This window comes from Onychostoma macrolepis, chromosome 08 (genome assembly GCF_012432095.1).
Source record: "Onychostoma macrolepis isolate SWU-2019 chromosome 08, ASM1243209v1, whole genome shotgun sequence".
Taxonomy (NCBI): Eukaryota; Metazoa; Chordata; class Actinopteri; order Cypriniformes; family Cyprinidae; genus Onychostoma; species Onychostoma macrolepis.
In genome coordinates this window covers 6,812,407-6,829,316 of record NC_081162.1, presented here as the reverse complement: position 1 = coordinate 6,829,316, position 16,910 = coordinate 6,812,407, and the positions used below count along the sequence as shown (strand labels likewise).

Below are 16,910 nucleotides of genomic sequence, written 5' to 3'. Positions count from 1 at the left end.
TTGTTGAATAAAAAATAAAAATAAAATAAACTGAAAACTTTGCTCTGCACTGTACATGCTAACAGTGTGCTAACAACATGCTGGAACACGCTAAAAGCATATTAAAATTAGCAGTGTGTTTAAAAATTGGCTAAAATATGCTAGCGACATGCTAAGATATGTGAAGAACATGCTAGCAGTGTGCTAACAACTTGCTAGAAGCATAAAGTTAACTGTTAAAGTTAAAGTTAAATCCCCTATGAAAATTAACCATGGTTTTACTACAAAAAAATGGTTAGCCAACTACAAATTAACCATAATTTTTCCACACTAATCATAATTTATCCATGGTATTTTGCTAATGTGACTTATGTTTTTGGCTAATTTTCACTGGCAAAATCCAGTCATTTCAATAGGAATCCACGTAATCATGAATTACACATGAGGGTGAAAGATTCCAATGCAGATTTCAGAACAAGTTCAAGGTGGTCGTGCGGATTGACTTGAAAATGACTTGTGTGCGCTGTTCTATGAATCACTACACTATTAAAAGTAGATAGAGCTTTCTTAGCCAATTTCATTAGACATGTTGTAAAACACATTAACTCATGCTAATAACACCAAATAACATGCTAACATTGCCTAACAACACTTGTTAAGAAATACTGTTGGAAACGTGCTAGAAATGTGCAATTTCTTAGCGATTTTATGAAGTCTAATTGTGTCTGAAGAGGTAGCCTGTTTGATATGGTTTCTGGAGGGTTTAATACAATCTAATGCCAACCTGAGATTTAATTTGTTTTCCTGTCTTCATTTGACTTTCTTTCTGTCTATCTGGTAATAAAACCTAAAACTCAACATCAAAGTTTGTCATCAAACTTCACTTAGTATGTTCTTTAATAAAACAACAGTTTTTCAGCAGTGCAATTTTTAAAAATATATGTCATTTTATGTTTTGCTTTTACATTTTAATTAAGTTAATTCAATTTAACATAATATAAGTCATCATGCGGCCCCCTTAGAAGTTTTTCTTGAGAACAAAGCAGGAATTAGTCAGTTACAAACAACACAAACAAGCATTTGAAAATGTTTTATTTTTTGTAACAAACTCATCAGCAAAGTCATTTATAGTCAATATCTTAACTATACAAATAGTCGTTTACTCCTATACAAGAGAGCGTCTAGAATTTAAAGCATGCCCCGAAAAATGAAGCAGTTTCAAAGAGTCACTCCACCTATAGTGAAGCCTGTACACTGTACAAAAGACAAAGCAAGTCTCCAGTCATCCGTTCACACTCATCTGTGCTAAAAACACATCTCTATCCTGCTTTCCTCCACACATTAACTCATGAAAATTGCGAAAGACATCTGTACACCTTAAAGGGATAGTTCACCCAAAAATGAAAATTTGATGTTTATCTGCTTACCCCCAGGGCATCCAAAATGTAGGTGACTTTGTTTCGTCTGTAGAACACAAATGAAGATTTTTAACTCAAACCATTGCAGTCTGTCAGTCATATAATGGCAGTCAATGGGACCCACAGCTTTGAGAGTAAAAAAAACATACACAGACAAAACCAAATTAAACCCTGCGGCTCGTGACGATACATTGATTTCTAAAGACACGAAACAATCGGTCTGTGCAAGAAACTGAACAGCATTTATATTGTTTTTTTACCTCTGATCCACCGTGCGTATACGTCACTCATTGTTTAGACCACTTCCGCGCATGCATCTACTATGCCAGAGCACATTGACGCGTCACGCGCCGGATGCTGTGAACGCGCTCAGGACAGTTGGACATTGCGGTGGATCAGAGGTAAAAAACGATATAAATACTGTTCAGTTTCTTGCACAGACCGATTGTTTCGTGTCTTTAGACCTCAATGTATCGTCACGAGCCGCAGGGGTTCATTTGGTTTTGTCTGTGTATGTTTTTTTTTTCTTTCAAAGTCACGAGTCCCATTGACTGCCATTATATGACTGACAGACTGCAGCGGTTTGAGTTAAAAATCTTTGTTTGTGTTCTACTGACGAAACAAAGTCACCTACATCTTGGATGCCCTGGGGTAAGCAGATAAACATCAAATTTTCATTTTTGGATGAACTATCCCTTTAATATACGAGCAAAAACTCTGCAGTGTGAAGAATGGATAGAAATAATATTTTAAAAAGTTTAAATTTGATCTCTTAATCAGGTAATATCTCACTGCCCTCACTACTAGTGCATTCTCTTACCCATCGAGTGACAGGAAGTCATTCATCTGATGCCAAATAAATCACTTATCCTTCAAGATACAATAAACACTTCAGATTAAAAAATAACAGAATAAATAAAAGCAGAAAGATGGGCTAACAACAGTTAACAATGCCTTCTGACAAATCCTCAAGAAAAGTGACCTGGACATGTTTTCATGAGAATCAGGGCCTGTAGGTCAAAGCAAAGGAGGAACACATAAAGTGCAAAAACTATATACAATCTAGTACAGTTTACTATTCTATAGTTCAGGAAACTCCTTTGGAGCGTCCTTTGTGAGTGAAATGCGAGTTTTAGCCATTATGGAGTGATGGCGCGTTGTGTGTGAGTATGTGTTCAGTGAGAGAAGGTGTGTATGTCGTTGTGAAGGCTGACGGTGGGTGAGGATCGCTCTCTCTGAACCCCGCAGAAGCTCTTGCTGCAGTGGCAGTGCTGGATCCACATGACGTTACGTGTGATGTTCTCGCCGTCCGGGCAGCGGAAGCGCAGGTGCACCGTGCGGGATGAGGACGGCTGACAGCACCTGCCGTCCACACACGAGCCACAGGTACGAGGCCGGTAGCGGCGAGCCGTAGAGCAGCCGGCGAACGTGATCTGCTCCGGTTCCCGAGACCTCAACGTTTGCCTGCACATCTTTCCTTTCTACATGACATAAAAGCAACGAGAAACCATTAATGTGATTGATAAGCTTGAGCCTTTGGCTTCTCCTGGAAATATGTGAATTAAAATATATGAAGCAACTGGCCAAATTTTGCTGAAACACAAGCTAGAAGCTACTCAATATTAACTTCTTGTTTATTGAACTGTTGCATAAAAACAACCAGTGTTGGGGAAAGTTACTTTTAAAAGTAACGTGTTACAATATTGCGTTACTAAAAAAGTAGCTAATTGTAACTAAGGTAAGACTTTATTTTAAGGCGTCCTTGTTAAACATGTTACACTTACTATTATAATAACAATAAATTATGCATAATTACATGCAAGTAATCCTGACCCTAACCATATAGTAAGTACATGTAGTTAATTAATATTCCTCAGTACTTAAATGTATAATTACACTGTAACAAGGACACCTTAAAATAAAGTGTAACCGTAACTAATTGTGTTACTTAGTTACTTTTTATGGAAAGTAATGCATTACGTTACTTTAGCGTTACTTTTTTATCACCTGGGCTGGGCTTGCTTATTTATTTTTTAATAACAAAAAGCAAAAAAAAAAAAAACACAAACCGTAAAGGCCCTTTCACACCATAAGTGTAATTAATAAAAACTCAATTTCTCTTTAGAGGGAGAGAGGAGAGCTGTCAGTTAATAAATGGGAAAACAAAGTAACTTGCGTTACTTATTTGAAAAAGTAACAGATATTTCATTGTAGATTTAAAAGTAATGTTTTACTTTATTTTATTTCATTTTTGCACTCTAGCATATGAATGAGCTTACAGTATGGGCATTTATATATTTGTATATATGAATGTATGTATACTCAGTGCTAACATTTTATTTTAATAGTCCACTTAGACATTCCATTAGCTATAAGTAACTCTGCAACTAAATATCAACTAGCAGTCATTAGAGTATTAGTAGACTGTCTGCTTAATATGCATTAAAATATTGCATTACACCATAAAAAAGTAGAATCTGACCTTCATAGCTGGAGTAATGTCACACTCTCTGATCTGGCAAAGACGAGTCTCTCTAACAAGCTTGCACTGGGCATTACTATTGGTCACACGACTCGAGATGCCAAACCCGCAGGATGCAGAACATCCGGACCAGCCTGTGGTCTGTGGGAAACATTCGGATGATGGGAAGGGAACCCGAGACACTGGCAAGGACGCCCACTCTGCAGGGTAAATGAGAACGAGAAGCCATGAAGAACACATTTCACCATGGTGGTTACTAGGGTGTTCTGGGTGGTTGTTAGGCAGTTGCATATTGGTCTAAGTCAAAAGAACCCAACCCCAAGTCTCATTTAAAATTATATTTTTTTAAAATGTACAAGTTAATATAATAACTGATTATAAACAAATGTTCATCTTAACAGCCTTTAAACATCTTCCATAAAATTGCTACAATACAGAACCCATATATAAAACCCATATTAAAAAAGTTTCATTTAGGTTAGAAAAATTATTAATTTTGTGAAGTATTTATTTTATAGATTATTTATATTATTTAGAATATATAATATTTATTTATTATTTATCATTATTTATCTCTTTATTTATTTATTTTATTATGTATGTTGTTTGAATTTATTCCTTGGGAATAAATATGAAAACAGTTAACTCAATCTCAACAGACCATGATGATAAAAAACTCTTTTGTTATTTGAAATAAAATAAATGTTAACTACAATAAAATTAAAATAAAATATTTTAGAAAAGGAAAACCTTTTTTTTTTTTATCAGCATTTCTTTAATCTTGTTTAACTTGATGTAATAAAATAACTAAAAATAAAAATGAATAAAAACTATAGTTTTTGGTTTACTAAAACTTTAACTAAAATTAAAACAGAAAATCTAAAAATAAAAACAAATTTAAAATATTAATAACAACAATAGATACTAAACTAACACTGTCACAATATATAATGCAGTATATACACTGTAAAAAGTGATAAGTTGACTTAATTAAGTAAATAATAATTTAAAAAATAAGTTAAGTGAATTGTCAAGTTCACTTAACTTTTTTTTTTTAATTATAATTTAATGAATAATTTAAGGCAACGGGTTTCCTCAATTTTTTTAAGTTAAGTCAACTTATCATTTTTACAGTGTAAAATATATAATAAGAATACCTTGAAAGGAGCCCCTCTGGGACAGGACGCTGTTAGCGCTCTGTATGAGTTTGCTGATGTGGTTGGATGGGGTGTGCTGGGGACGAGGGTCCGGTGGGTCTTCCCTGATGCTGTTATCATCGTCACACAGCCACTCCTCACAGCAGCGTCCCGGCAGCGTCTCCAGACGCGGGTTGGTGCAGTGTCTGCGGGGCAGAGGGATGTTGTGTGGACACAGCGGCATACAGCCCACCACACCATCCATACAGCTGCACTGGTGCTGACAGCTGGGCTGGAAATCCTCTCCGTGCTGATACACACGACCAGCAAACTCACACGGACGGCCCTGAGCCTCAGCTGAGACACACAACAAACATCATTCCGTCAAGAGCCAGAGATGCAGCACTAAAGTGACTATTTAACTAATAACAATTCTAATAATCAAATCACTTTTGAGTCACACTTTATTTGAATGTGTCCTTGTTACAGTGTAACAACACGAATAAGTAATATTACTATTTAAGGTTAGGATTAGGGTTTGGTTTAGTGCTAGTTCTTGTACCAAAGCATTATTTACTCTTATTACTGTAGTAAATACAAATACATGTAACAAGGACACACATCAAATAAATTGTTACCCATTTTTGGAGTAAAACTTGAAAAGTCCTTGGACTAAAAATTACCTTTGGATTCATACAAATAAAAATAAATACATTGTATCTTATTTTAAACAAATAAATAAATAAATAAATTACTGTTTGGCAACCATATACAGATTATATATTTATATGTTTAGAAAAGTTTTTATTTACAATGTTTGGCATTAATGTAATGACATAAGTATTGGGGACAGTGATTCATTACTTCTTTTTTTTATTAATTAATTTATTTATTCATTCATTACAAATTTTACAATCAAACAGGTCTGATTATAACATATTTTGTAAATATATTATACATTTATAAAGTTTATTTGATTATGGTAATTTAATAATATAACATAACATTTTTATATAATTTCTTAAATGTATTATAGAGTTACCCTATGGCTGACAGATAATTAACTAAGGTTATACAAATAAAAATAAAACTGTTTCATATTTTAAATTCTTCAAAAAACAAATTTAATTCATAAATTTGGTCATTTTCAACTGCAACTCTGACAAATACAACTACAGATTATATATTTATAAATATTTTTATATTTTTAGAAACATTTTTCTCCACAATTTTTGACATCCATCAATCATCTATCTATCTATCTATCTATCTATCTATCTATCTATCTATCTATCTATCTATCTATCTATCTATCTATCTATCTATCTATCTATCTATCTATCTATCTGCCTGTCTGTCTGTCTTTCTGTCTATCTGACTATCTATCTATTTATTTGTTTATGTTACATTTTTAAAACAAACACCAGCAATTTTTTAATCTTCTTAGGTCAGTTTGCAGTAGAAATTCCCGCATTTTAACACATATTACAGAATTTCTTATTCATCTGTTATAGAGCAGAAGTTGCCCTATATTTTATCCTTCTATTTTATAAATGAGGAAGAAGTAAATTAAGAGACTAAGTATATACAAGTAAGTGTAAGTATAGACTAAATATATTCAGTGGTGGCCATTTGGCATATTTAAGAGGTTTCAGTTATTTTGGTTGAATTGGCCATTACAATACCCATAAAATGAACTATTGCAGGAACTACCTGTGACTGAAGGAATCTGCTGAAATATTGAAAATGATGGACTGGCCTCCTCAAAATCCAGACCTCAACCCCATCGAGCAAATTTGGGGCGAGTTGGAAAATAAACTGGACAGATCTATTGTACATTCAAAGGAAAGCCTTTGGCTTGAGTTGCAGAAGTCATGGGATAACATTAGTGTTGAACTTCTCAGGAAATATATTGACACTATGCCAGAGAGATGTGCTGCTGTAATTGCTGCAAAAGGTGGACATACCAAATATTAAAGTTAAAAGTGGATAAAAACAGTACAACTCACTTCATCTGATACTTGTTGTGCTCAGAGCTCAGAGAAATGAAATCATGTTTTGGAGGCAAAAAAAAAAATTTTTGGCCACCACTGTGTGTGTATATATATACAGAACAGAAAAGTTCTCCCATAAACACTCATTATTGTTAGAGCAGATCTGTCTCAGCAGTGTGTTTTTTTTTTTTACCTCTGCAGAGACCACGTCGAGGGTCCCCTCCGGCCCCTAGGTGGCAGCGCAGGCCCTTGATGTGGTCACAGGGTCGGTCAGGGCCGCAGTCCTGGTTGAACTGTTGGGCGCACACCTTACAGCAGCCGCACTCATCCAGCACCCAGCTCACGCCGAGCGGACAGGAGGGTGGAGACGGGGGGCAGGAGCAGGGACGGGAACAGCCTCTGGACGCCTGCAGGAACAGCAGATGAGAGACGAGCACACAGCTTCATTACATAAGGCCAGCAGTCAGAAATGAAAGGCTTTCACTGAGATGACAGCGTAGGAGTTGTCAGGCCAATGTTTTTGTAAGTTTGTATGAGTGGGTTCGGCTGTGTTTATATAATACACTCACTTAGGTGTCTGTGTTTGAAATGTGACTGTAGAATTGAATCATAAATATACACTGTAAGATAAACTGTGCCGTTGTTACCATTAGGAGCTATTTCTACCTGATGTGATCTCCATAAACAAATACTTTCTTGATGCAACCTATGGTCAAAAGGTCATGTTTATAAAATTAAAATATTCAAGTAAAATGTTAAACTAAAAACTCATAAAAATAAATATTTTTTAATAAATGTTTTATTGAAAAAAGTCTCTTGTTCTCACCAAGGTTGCATTTAATTGCTCCAAAATACAGTAAAAAAAAAATAAATAAAAATAATCAATTAAAATAATTGGTGTCTATTTTAATATATTTAAAAATGTAAAGCTGAATTTTCAGCATCATTAATCCACAATCTTCAGTGATCCTTCAGAAATCATTCTAATATGCTGATGTGCTGCTCTAGAAACATTTCTGAAAACAGTTATGCTGCTTAATATTTTTGTTTAAACTGTGATGCATTTTTTCAATATTCTCTAATACATGGAACGCTCAAAAGAGCAGCATTTATTTAAAATAGAAATATTTTGTAACATTATAAATGTCTTTACTGTCACTTTTGATCAATTTAATGCATCCTTGCTGAATAAAAGTATTAATTTCTTGCCTTTCTGACACAAACGTTTTTAACAGTAGTGCATATTTTGATCTTTAACATTTATTAAAAATACATTTAATCACACAACATTTAGCTGTTACCACATTAAACACATTTTTAAAACGAATTTTTGTTTTATCTTCACATGTCAAGAAAACAATATCAGTTTGCTTCATTAACAGTTATGAGTATAGAATAAATCAGATGACTTGAGCTGAAATCAAACAAATATCTGGTTCCATTATTTCAAAATGTGTTATGCTCAATAAAGAGAAATTAGCATCAGAGTTCAACAACATTAGAATGTTTGTAAGGAAGGAGAAAAATGTAGTCCTGCACAGCCTTCAAACATGAAGAGCAATGTCTGTTACATGTGTGCAACACACTGGCTCAAATCTACTCACCTCTCCTTCAGCTGAACATACAACAAACATCAAGATGGTGCAAATAGCAGCCAGAGTCCTCTGATTCCTTCCAGAACACATTTCCAAGGTTTTCAAAAAATGAATCCCAATGTAAAAACAAGTAAAAATCCCCGGTGCAAAAGCAGGTTTATCCACTTTTATTCTAAATGACTCCAAAGACCTCAGAGGGCAAATGTTCCAAAGCTAGTCCAGTTACAAAGTGCATCAGTCAGACTAGTTACTAAACTAAAGCTATAGCAAGACTCAAATGCAGATGCCTTGTCAGAGCATTTCCAAAGAGGCAGGTCACCTTATAGAGCGCGAGAGAGAGAGAGAGAGAGAGCTCGTCTCTGACATCAGCATGGATCGGAGCAGTGGGAGTGTGTCTTCATAATGAGGGGATCCCTTATTATTTGTGTTGCTGGAGCTCTAGGGAGCAGGGTGTAAATGCAAAACTGCAAAATGAGACTGCCCATCTCAGTAGTGTGGATTACAAAGGACAGTTATATGAAACAAAACCACAGAGACACTTAATAAAGAGCTAACAAACGCGCTCAAGCAGGGTGTTCACCTGACCACATGGTTTAATTGGCCGTTTGTTGTGTGTTATGAAAGCCGCCCTGGAGTGCATAAAAACATTGTCATAATTGTGGAACAATTGAGAAGGGAACTCCAGCCGTTTTCCGTTTGGATGGGAAGTCCTGATGCAGATGCAAAGGAAAATCCCCATAAACAACTCAGCTCTCACACACACTTCCCACTCATACGCGAACACACGAAACACTTTCTACTATCCTCGCACACCGAGTGCTTCCTGTTGCGCTTTCTCACTTCCTCTAACCGTTTCCTACCAGTGGCCACATTCAGGAAACTCCGGCCGTTCACGAAGTTCCCGTGTTTTTGTAGGAAAATCGAAACATTCTCATTGTCATCTTGTAAGGACATGAAAAGTGTTTTCTATTCAGTTGCAGGAAGAGCTCTCCACTGGGCCTCAGGTTTGTGTTATGAAACCCAGGAAGAGAAACATGGGAAGGGAGTAAGATCTCCAGTGTCTGACCTCCAGAGACTGCTTTCATATAACTCATATAACAGCTTTCAAGCAGTCACTTCAGCACTGCTTCTACTGATTTTTCTTGGAATGACACACCTGATTTGACACCTGATTCAAATTTTATTATGATTTTTTAAAAATATAATAATATATGCTTTTTTTTTAAATCAAAAGTGTTAGGAATAGCCTCCAAAACAATAAGGTTAAACAGAGAACAAAGAAAGTTTTGTGCTTTTCAGTCTTTTCTCCTGAGAAAAATATCCTAGTAATCTCACATGTGTTCAACGGAGTTTAAGAAGACATCTCAACAATGTCTCAAACTGGGCTCAGATTACAGATATTAACAGATATAGTTAAAGATATTAACGTCTATACCATTAAAAAAACTCAACGTTTTCAAAATGAACTTTCAGATTTTTCCAAGAATGCATTATCTAAGCAATCCATATGAATTTGGATTTCCATTGCACAAAAGATTCTTTTGCAGAAAGTTTCTTTCCAAAGTTTCTTTCTTTTCCAGTTTCTTTCCAAAATGTTCTTCACACTAAGAGAAAATATGGTTCTTTTAAGAACTGTTCACTGAAAGGTTCTTTGGAGAACCGAATGTCATGAAACCCCCTTTTGGAACCTTTATTTGTACGCAAGTATATCTTTATTATCTTTCTTTTTCTCTAACCATACATAATTTTACAAATAACACAGTTTTAACAGTTATGGCTGTTACCTATCAAATCAATTTCAAATATAAAAGTAGCTGTAAATATGCGCAATATATCATAATGCAATAAATGCAAATGAATAAATTATACAGTTCTGTCCTTTGTACTGTCACAGCAGTCTATTTGATGTAATCACATTTTAATATACTGTAGATGAATAGATGATTTATCCAATAAATCTGAGAAGCTGTGATATTTAATCAAGAGTAACAGCAAAATCCCGCTGAATACCACCCCTGAGATGATGGCGCTGATATAGCTTTAGACAGTGATACTGTTTTTATGCAACAGTTAATATTAAGTAACTTGCATTTTGGACACAGAATGGCCAGTTACTTATATTTTTACTCTGAAATGTTTCCTTCACATATTTCCAAACAATGTCAAGGCAGAAGCAGACTTTAACATTGCCGTGCAACACAGTAATGGAGTTCCTAACTGAACAAATTCTCATTTTTGAATGAATTGGTTGAGTGAATGATACAATGACTCATTCAGTATTTTTTATTTCTAAACAAATCAATGTTTTAAATTGATATTCAGATGCACTACATTCACCATGTTGTAACTATCACGTGACCTACCAGCAACAACTGTGTTACTTCACTACCATTCATAAACCCTGTGCTGTGGCCTCATGAGATAGTAAAGTGTCCACTGAATGCACACTTCAGAATCTCGCCGGAGGGTCATCTAGGTACTTTTTGACGACTGTTCGAATACTATAAATTCGTACATACTACTCTTTTGGCATACTGTTTGTCGCATACTATAAAGTAGGAATGTATTCGATTTCAGATGCAGGCCACTCAGACAATCAAATCTGAGGAATACCAAAAATACTGACAAATACTGACATTATTGTTTTTAAAAATTTTTAGTACTAACTAAAAATGACACCACAGGTGAATAGGGTAAAATTTTAACCAACAGACAAACCATACTTCCCTGGTTGATTAATCACAGAACAGACAAGATGATGTTTTCAGAAATGTAATGTTTAAACATGCAAATGAGGCATCCTCTCATTAAAAATTCACTAATTTGCATATATTTCCAGAATAGAAATCTGAACATGGAATAAAGCCAGGTTCAATATTTTTGTTTGATTTTGTTGGGATAGTTTAAAGGGCTTTACATATTTAAATATCTCTTTTTATCACTCCATATAGAAAACAGAATTAGAAAAAGAAATAACAATTTTTAGGAAAAAAAGTTATATAAATCAGGCAAATGTTATATGAACAAACCTTTCTCTCTCTCTCTCTCTCTCTCTCTCTCTCTCTCTCTCTATATATATATATATATATATATTAAAAAACAGAATATAGATAGGAATAAAAAAAGTTTTGTGTATGTAAGTGCTTCTGGAGATTTCTAACTAATTTTGAGAAAACGGCTGATAAAGCTATGCTTTATAATTAAAATCTATAGATGCAAATTGATAAAATGTAATAAAAATAAATAACTAAATGTCAATTTTGTATGTTTTCTATCCACTATTTTGTTATAGAAGCAAAATTTCACCTTGCAGTGCAACACTGAACAGGTGTTTTGCATCAGATGTTACTAAAACTGATTAAATTGTACACACAAATCTCCTCCTGAATTCAGTGTGGTGCATATGGGAGTTTGGATTCTGTGGAATGACTCATATGAGAGGGTGAGAAATGTGAGCGAGTAACTTTGACAGACAAGTGAGGAGTGAAGCCAAACATGATCTGCTGGTAGGAGGGCAACAGGTGTGTGTGTGTGAGAGAGAGAGAGAGAGGGAGAGAATGCATAAAGACATTACAGAGCAGGAGGATTTCAGCACTGACAGTGTAAGTGTGCATCTGTGTGTATGTGTGTGTGTGTGTGTGTGTGGTATGCACCTCACACGCAGCCCTTTAGGCAAATACCCAGACATAGGAATCACAAGAAGGAGGGTCGGCTCAGTAGTAATTATTGCACTATTTGGGAGAGCCACATATCAACCCGGAGAGAAGAAGAAGAAGAAGCAGCAAGAAGGGAAAGCGAAGGAGGTGGCCAGAATTCCAGAGATTCCTGTCCCACAAAAGCAGGATATGTGCACTGGCCCTCTCACGCTGAATGATGACGGAGAGAAGAGGTCATTAAAACCAGGGTGAGAGAGGGAGGGTGTTATGAACACTTGCTATTAGACAGTCTGGCCCAATCCCAGCCATTGTTACTGGACCAGACAAACATTTCCAAAGCAGAGGTCGAGTGGGCAAGGTTATATACACCAAATAATGCATTGTCTTCGTTGTCAAGTTCTTAAGAAAACATCTACGTACCAGAGCATTAAAGGATTAGTTTACTTCCAGAAGAAAAATTTCCTGATAATTTACTCACCCCCAAGTCATTCAAGATGCTCATGTCTTCAGTCGAAAAGAAATTAAGGTTTTTGAGGAAAACATTACAGGATTTTTCTCCATATAGTGGACTTCAATGGTGGCCAAATTGCAGTTTCAGTGCAGCTTCAAAGGGCTCTACATGATTCCAGCCGAGGAATAAGGGCCTTATCTAGCAAAACCATTGATCATTTTCTAAAAAAAACCATTTAAATACTTTTTAACCACAAATACTCGTCTTGCACTAGCTCTGCGATGCACGAATGTGCGACTTCACGCATTGCGTAGTCATGTTGGAAAAGTGACGCATGGTTAAGTCTGTGTAGCCTACTTTGGTTCAAAAAGGTAGGGTAGGGCGAAAAATTCATCACATTTTCTCCCCCAACTTCAAAATCATCTGTAAAGGGCGTTTGACTTTCTTTACCTGTTTGCTTTGTAAACACTGAGTCGGTACTTTTGCCTACGTCACACGTGCATGATTACATAATGCGCGAGGTCTATGGGGTTAGATCTCTGCCACAATTCTGCGTGCGAAAGATCATATTTTGAGTGTGCAAAAGTGCATTTTGCATGCACGCAAACTGAGTTTTGTGGAGAAAATGTTTGTCTCGCATAGAATAAAGTATTTTGAGCGCACAAAATTGAACATGACTCTTCGCTAAGATGGCGCCGCACATGGCAGCCACAGTGCTTAGCTCTCCAGTGTTTGTACAGTTTTTGTTAGTTTTTCCTGTTTTTTATTTCTCAAACACGATCAGTTTTACCAGGGATGAACTGCTGAACATTCGGCAGAACACACCACAGAGTCTTTTACCGGATTTCGATTATTCGGATGTTTTGCTGAACGTTGTAGTTGGCGGAGCAGCAGCGCTGATCAAACGCTTTAGGACGCACAGACAGGGGAAGCGAGCCAGCGCGCTTGTGAAGCTCAGACAGCACGTAATTCGGATGCCGTTGCCTAGCATCCATCTGGCGTATCTCTGCTCTCTACCCAACAAAACGGACGAACTCCTTCTGCTCTCCCAGACAAATAAGGATTTTTCAAACTCTGCTGCTCTGTGTTTCACGGAAACCTGCCTGAACGACGCCATTCCGGACAGCGCGCTTCATCTGCCAGGCTTTCAGCTGTTAAGAGCGGATCGCGACGCAGAATCAACGGGGAAATTGTGATCTGATCTGATCACAGAGACTGAGCAACAACACCCGGACACTGTTTTAATAGTTCTAGGTGACTTTAATAAAGTAAATCTCTCCCGTGAACTGCCAAAATACAGACAGCACATCACATGTCCCACCAGAGACAGTAATATACTGGACCACTGTTACACAGCAATAAAGTATGCATTTCACTCTGTCCCACGGGCAGCTTTGGGGCTCTCTGATCACTGTTTAGTTCATCTCATGCCAACCTACAGGCAGAAACTGAAATCAGCTAAACCTGTATTAAGGATTGTAAAAAGATGGACCAATGAAGCAGAGCGGGATTTACAAGCCTGTTTCTTTCTCACTAATTGGAGTGTTTTTGAAGCTGCTGCCACCGATCTGGACGAGCTCACAGATACTGTAATGTCATATATCAGTTTCTGTGAGAATATGTGCATTCCTACCAGGTCTCATTTAACTTATAACAATGACAAACCATGGTTCACTGCAAAACTCAGACAGCTCCGTCAGGCTAAAGAAGATGCTCGCAGGAATGGGGACAGATTCTTGTATAAACAGGGCAAATACACACTGGAAAGGGAGATCAGAGTGGCAAAGAGGAATTATTCTGGAATGCTAAGGAACCAATTCTCTTCCAGTGATCCTGCTTCAGTGTGGAAAAGTCTGAAAGGTCACCAATTACAAGACACCATGCCCCAGCACTGTGGAGAATCAAAAACTGGCAGAGGATCTGAATGAGTTTTATTGCAGGTTTGAAAAAAACTGCAGATCAGTGAAGATGATGTGTGTCAGGTCTTCAAAAAGAACAAGAGAAGGAAGGCACCAGGCCCAGACGGAATGACACCAGCCTGTCTGAAAACCTGTGCTGACCTGCTGGCCCCCATCTTTACGCAGATCTTCAGCAGATAACTGGAGTTGTGCAAAGTCCCCTCATGCTTCAAATGTTCCTCCATCATCCCCATCCCAAAGAAACCCAAAAGGGTTGCGTCCTCGCCCCACTGCTCTTCTCCCTCTACGACTGCACATCAAAAGACCCCTCTGTCAATCTCCTGAAGTTTGCAGACGACACCACACTGATCGGCCTCATTCAGGACGGTGACGAGTCTGCCTTCAGACAAGAGGTTAAGGAGCTGGCTGTCTGGTGCAGTCTTAACAACCTGGAGCTCAACACACTCAAAACTGTGGAGATGATCGTGGACTTCAGGAGAAACCCCCTGCACTCCCCCCACTCACCACCATGAACAGCACTGAAACTGCAGTGGAGTCATTCAGATTCCTGGGCACCACAATTTCTCAGGACCTGAAGTGGGATAATCACATTGAGTCCATTGTGAAAAAGGCCCAGCAGAGGTTGTACTTCCTTCATCAGCTGAGGAAGTTCAACTTGCCACATTAGCTGCTGAAACAGTTCTACTCCGCCATCATTGAATCTGTCCTCTGCACGTCAATAACTGTCTGGTTCAGCTCAGCTACCAAATCTGACCTCAGAAGACTACAGAGGGTAGTCCGGACTGCTGAGCGAATCATTGGTACAACCCTCCAGAGTTAGCAAAAGGGCTAAGAAAATCACTCTGGACCCTCACACCCAGCACACTCCCTCTTTGAGCTGTTGCCATCTGGTCGACGCTACAGAGCTCTGAGCACTAGAACGGCCAGGCACAGGCACATTTGACCAATTCCAAACACATCAATCCTAATAACTACTATTAATCTTGTATTTAATCATTTATAACTGAAATATAATTGTCCATGAAGGCTGGAAGTGAAAAACACCTTATATTCAGGTATGCATAATTATTAAGCAGGTTTTCTTTTACAGATAATATGAGCCAAAAAAAGATTTTTAACTTATTTAAATTATTAAATGCCCATGAGACGGCTGCAATACTAACGCAATACTAGAAATTGCAAAGTTAAGGCATGACCATAGGACAGCAAAATGCTGAGTGGGTCTGCAGAGAAGAAAAGATGCATGTTCACCACAAAAGAATTTGGAATTAAGGTGAAGAATTATCTGTGAAATTACCAGGAACCTTTTAGTCTCCAGTTCCACCATTTTGAATATTTCTCATGGGCATTTAATAATTTTTGACTTTCAGTCTGAGTTAAATCTCTTTTTTGGCTTATTTTATTTGTAAAAGAAAACTTGCATAATAATTATGCACACCTGAATATAAGGTGTTTTTCACTTCTAGCGTTCATGAACAATTATATACCAGTTATAAATGATTAAATGCAAGATTAATAGAAGTGGTTAAAGATTGATATGTTTGGAATTGGTAAAATGTGCTTTGAAAAAAATATGATCAGAATATCAACTTGCACAATAATTATGCGCGCACTGTATTTTATTTTTTATTTTTCCTCTTCTGCTGTCGTAGGTAATGCAGGGAATGTTGTGATTGGTTGTCAAGGCAGCCAATTAGAAATTAGAAGCCTCGTCTCTGATTGGCTGGAATTATAGCATATTGTAACATGCTGGGTTGTGTTGAGCAAGCGAGCCTTCAGCATTTAGAGAGCACTGAGGGCGGGCATCAGGGGAGCAAGCTAGTAAAATGTTGCATGCACAAAAGAGATTGTCTGCACCAATCCAAAAACTTATTTTAAATGCTAAATTTATTTGTACTCTTAAAATACTTTCTTCTTTGCAAGACGAACATTTCTCCACAAAACTCAGTTCGCGCGTGCAAAATGCATTTTTGCACGTTCAAACTGTGATCTTTCGTGATCAGAATTGTGGCAGAGATCTAACTCCATAGAGAGGTCGAACTAGTGCAAGACGAGCATTTGTGGTTAAAAAGTATATAGATTTTTATTTTTTGTTTAGAACATGACCAGTCATTTCGATAGGGAATACCCTTTTTCCTCAGCCTGGATCTTGTAGAGCCCTTTGAAGCTGCATTGAACCTGCAATTTGGACCTTCAACCCATTGGCAGCAATTTAATTCCACTATATAGAGAAAAATCCTGGACTGTTTTCCTCAAAAACCTTAATTTCTTTTCGACTGA

At 37.1% G+C, this 16,910-nt stretch overlaps 1 protein-coding gene across 1 annotated transcript; it reads right to left on the bottom strand.

The window, feature by feature from the left end:
- Nucleotides 1-2,017: 2,017 nt before the first annotated feature.
- On the bottom strand, nucleotides 2,018-9,006 carry ccn1l2 (cellular communication network factor 1, like 2). The gene is made up of 5 exons (XM_058785032.1): nucleotides 8,614-9,006; nucleotides 7,203-7,416; nucleotides 5,037-5,372; nucleotides 3,880-4,079; nucleotides 2,018-2,878 (listed from the first exon to the last, which is right to left on the bottom strand). The coding sequence occupies exons 1-5, from the start codon at nucleotides 8,692-8,694 to the stop codon at nucleotides 2,573-2,575; spliced, it is 1,137 nt and encodes a 378-aa protein (XP_058641015.1). The 5' UTR covers nucleotides 8,695-9,006; the 3' UTR covers nucleotides 2,018-2,572.
- Nucleotides 9,007-16,910: the final 7,904 nt, after the last annotated feature.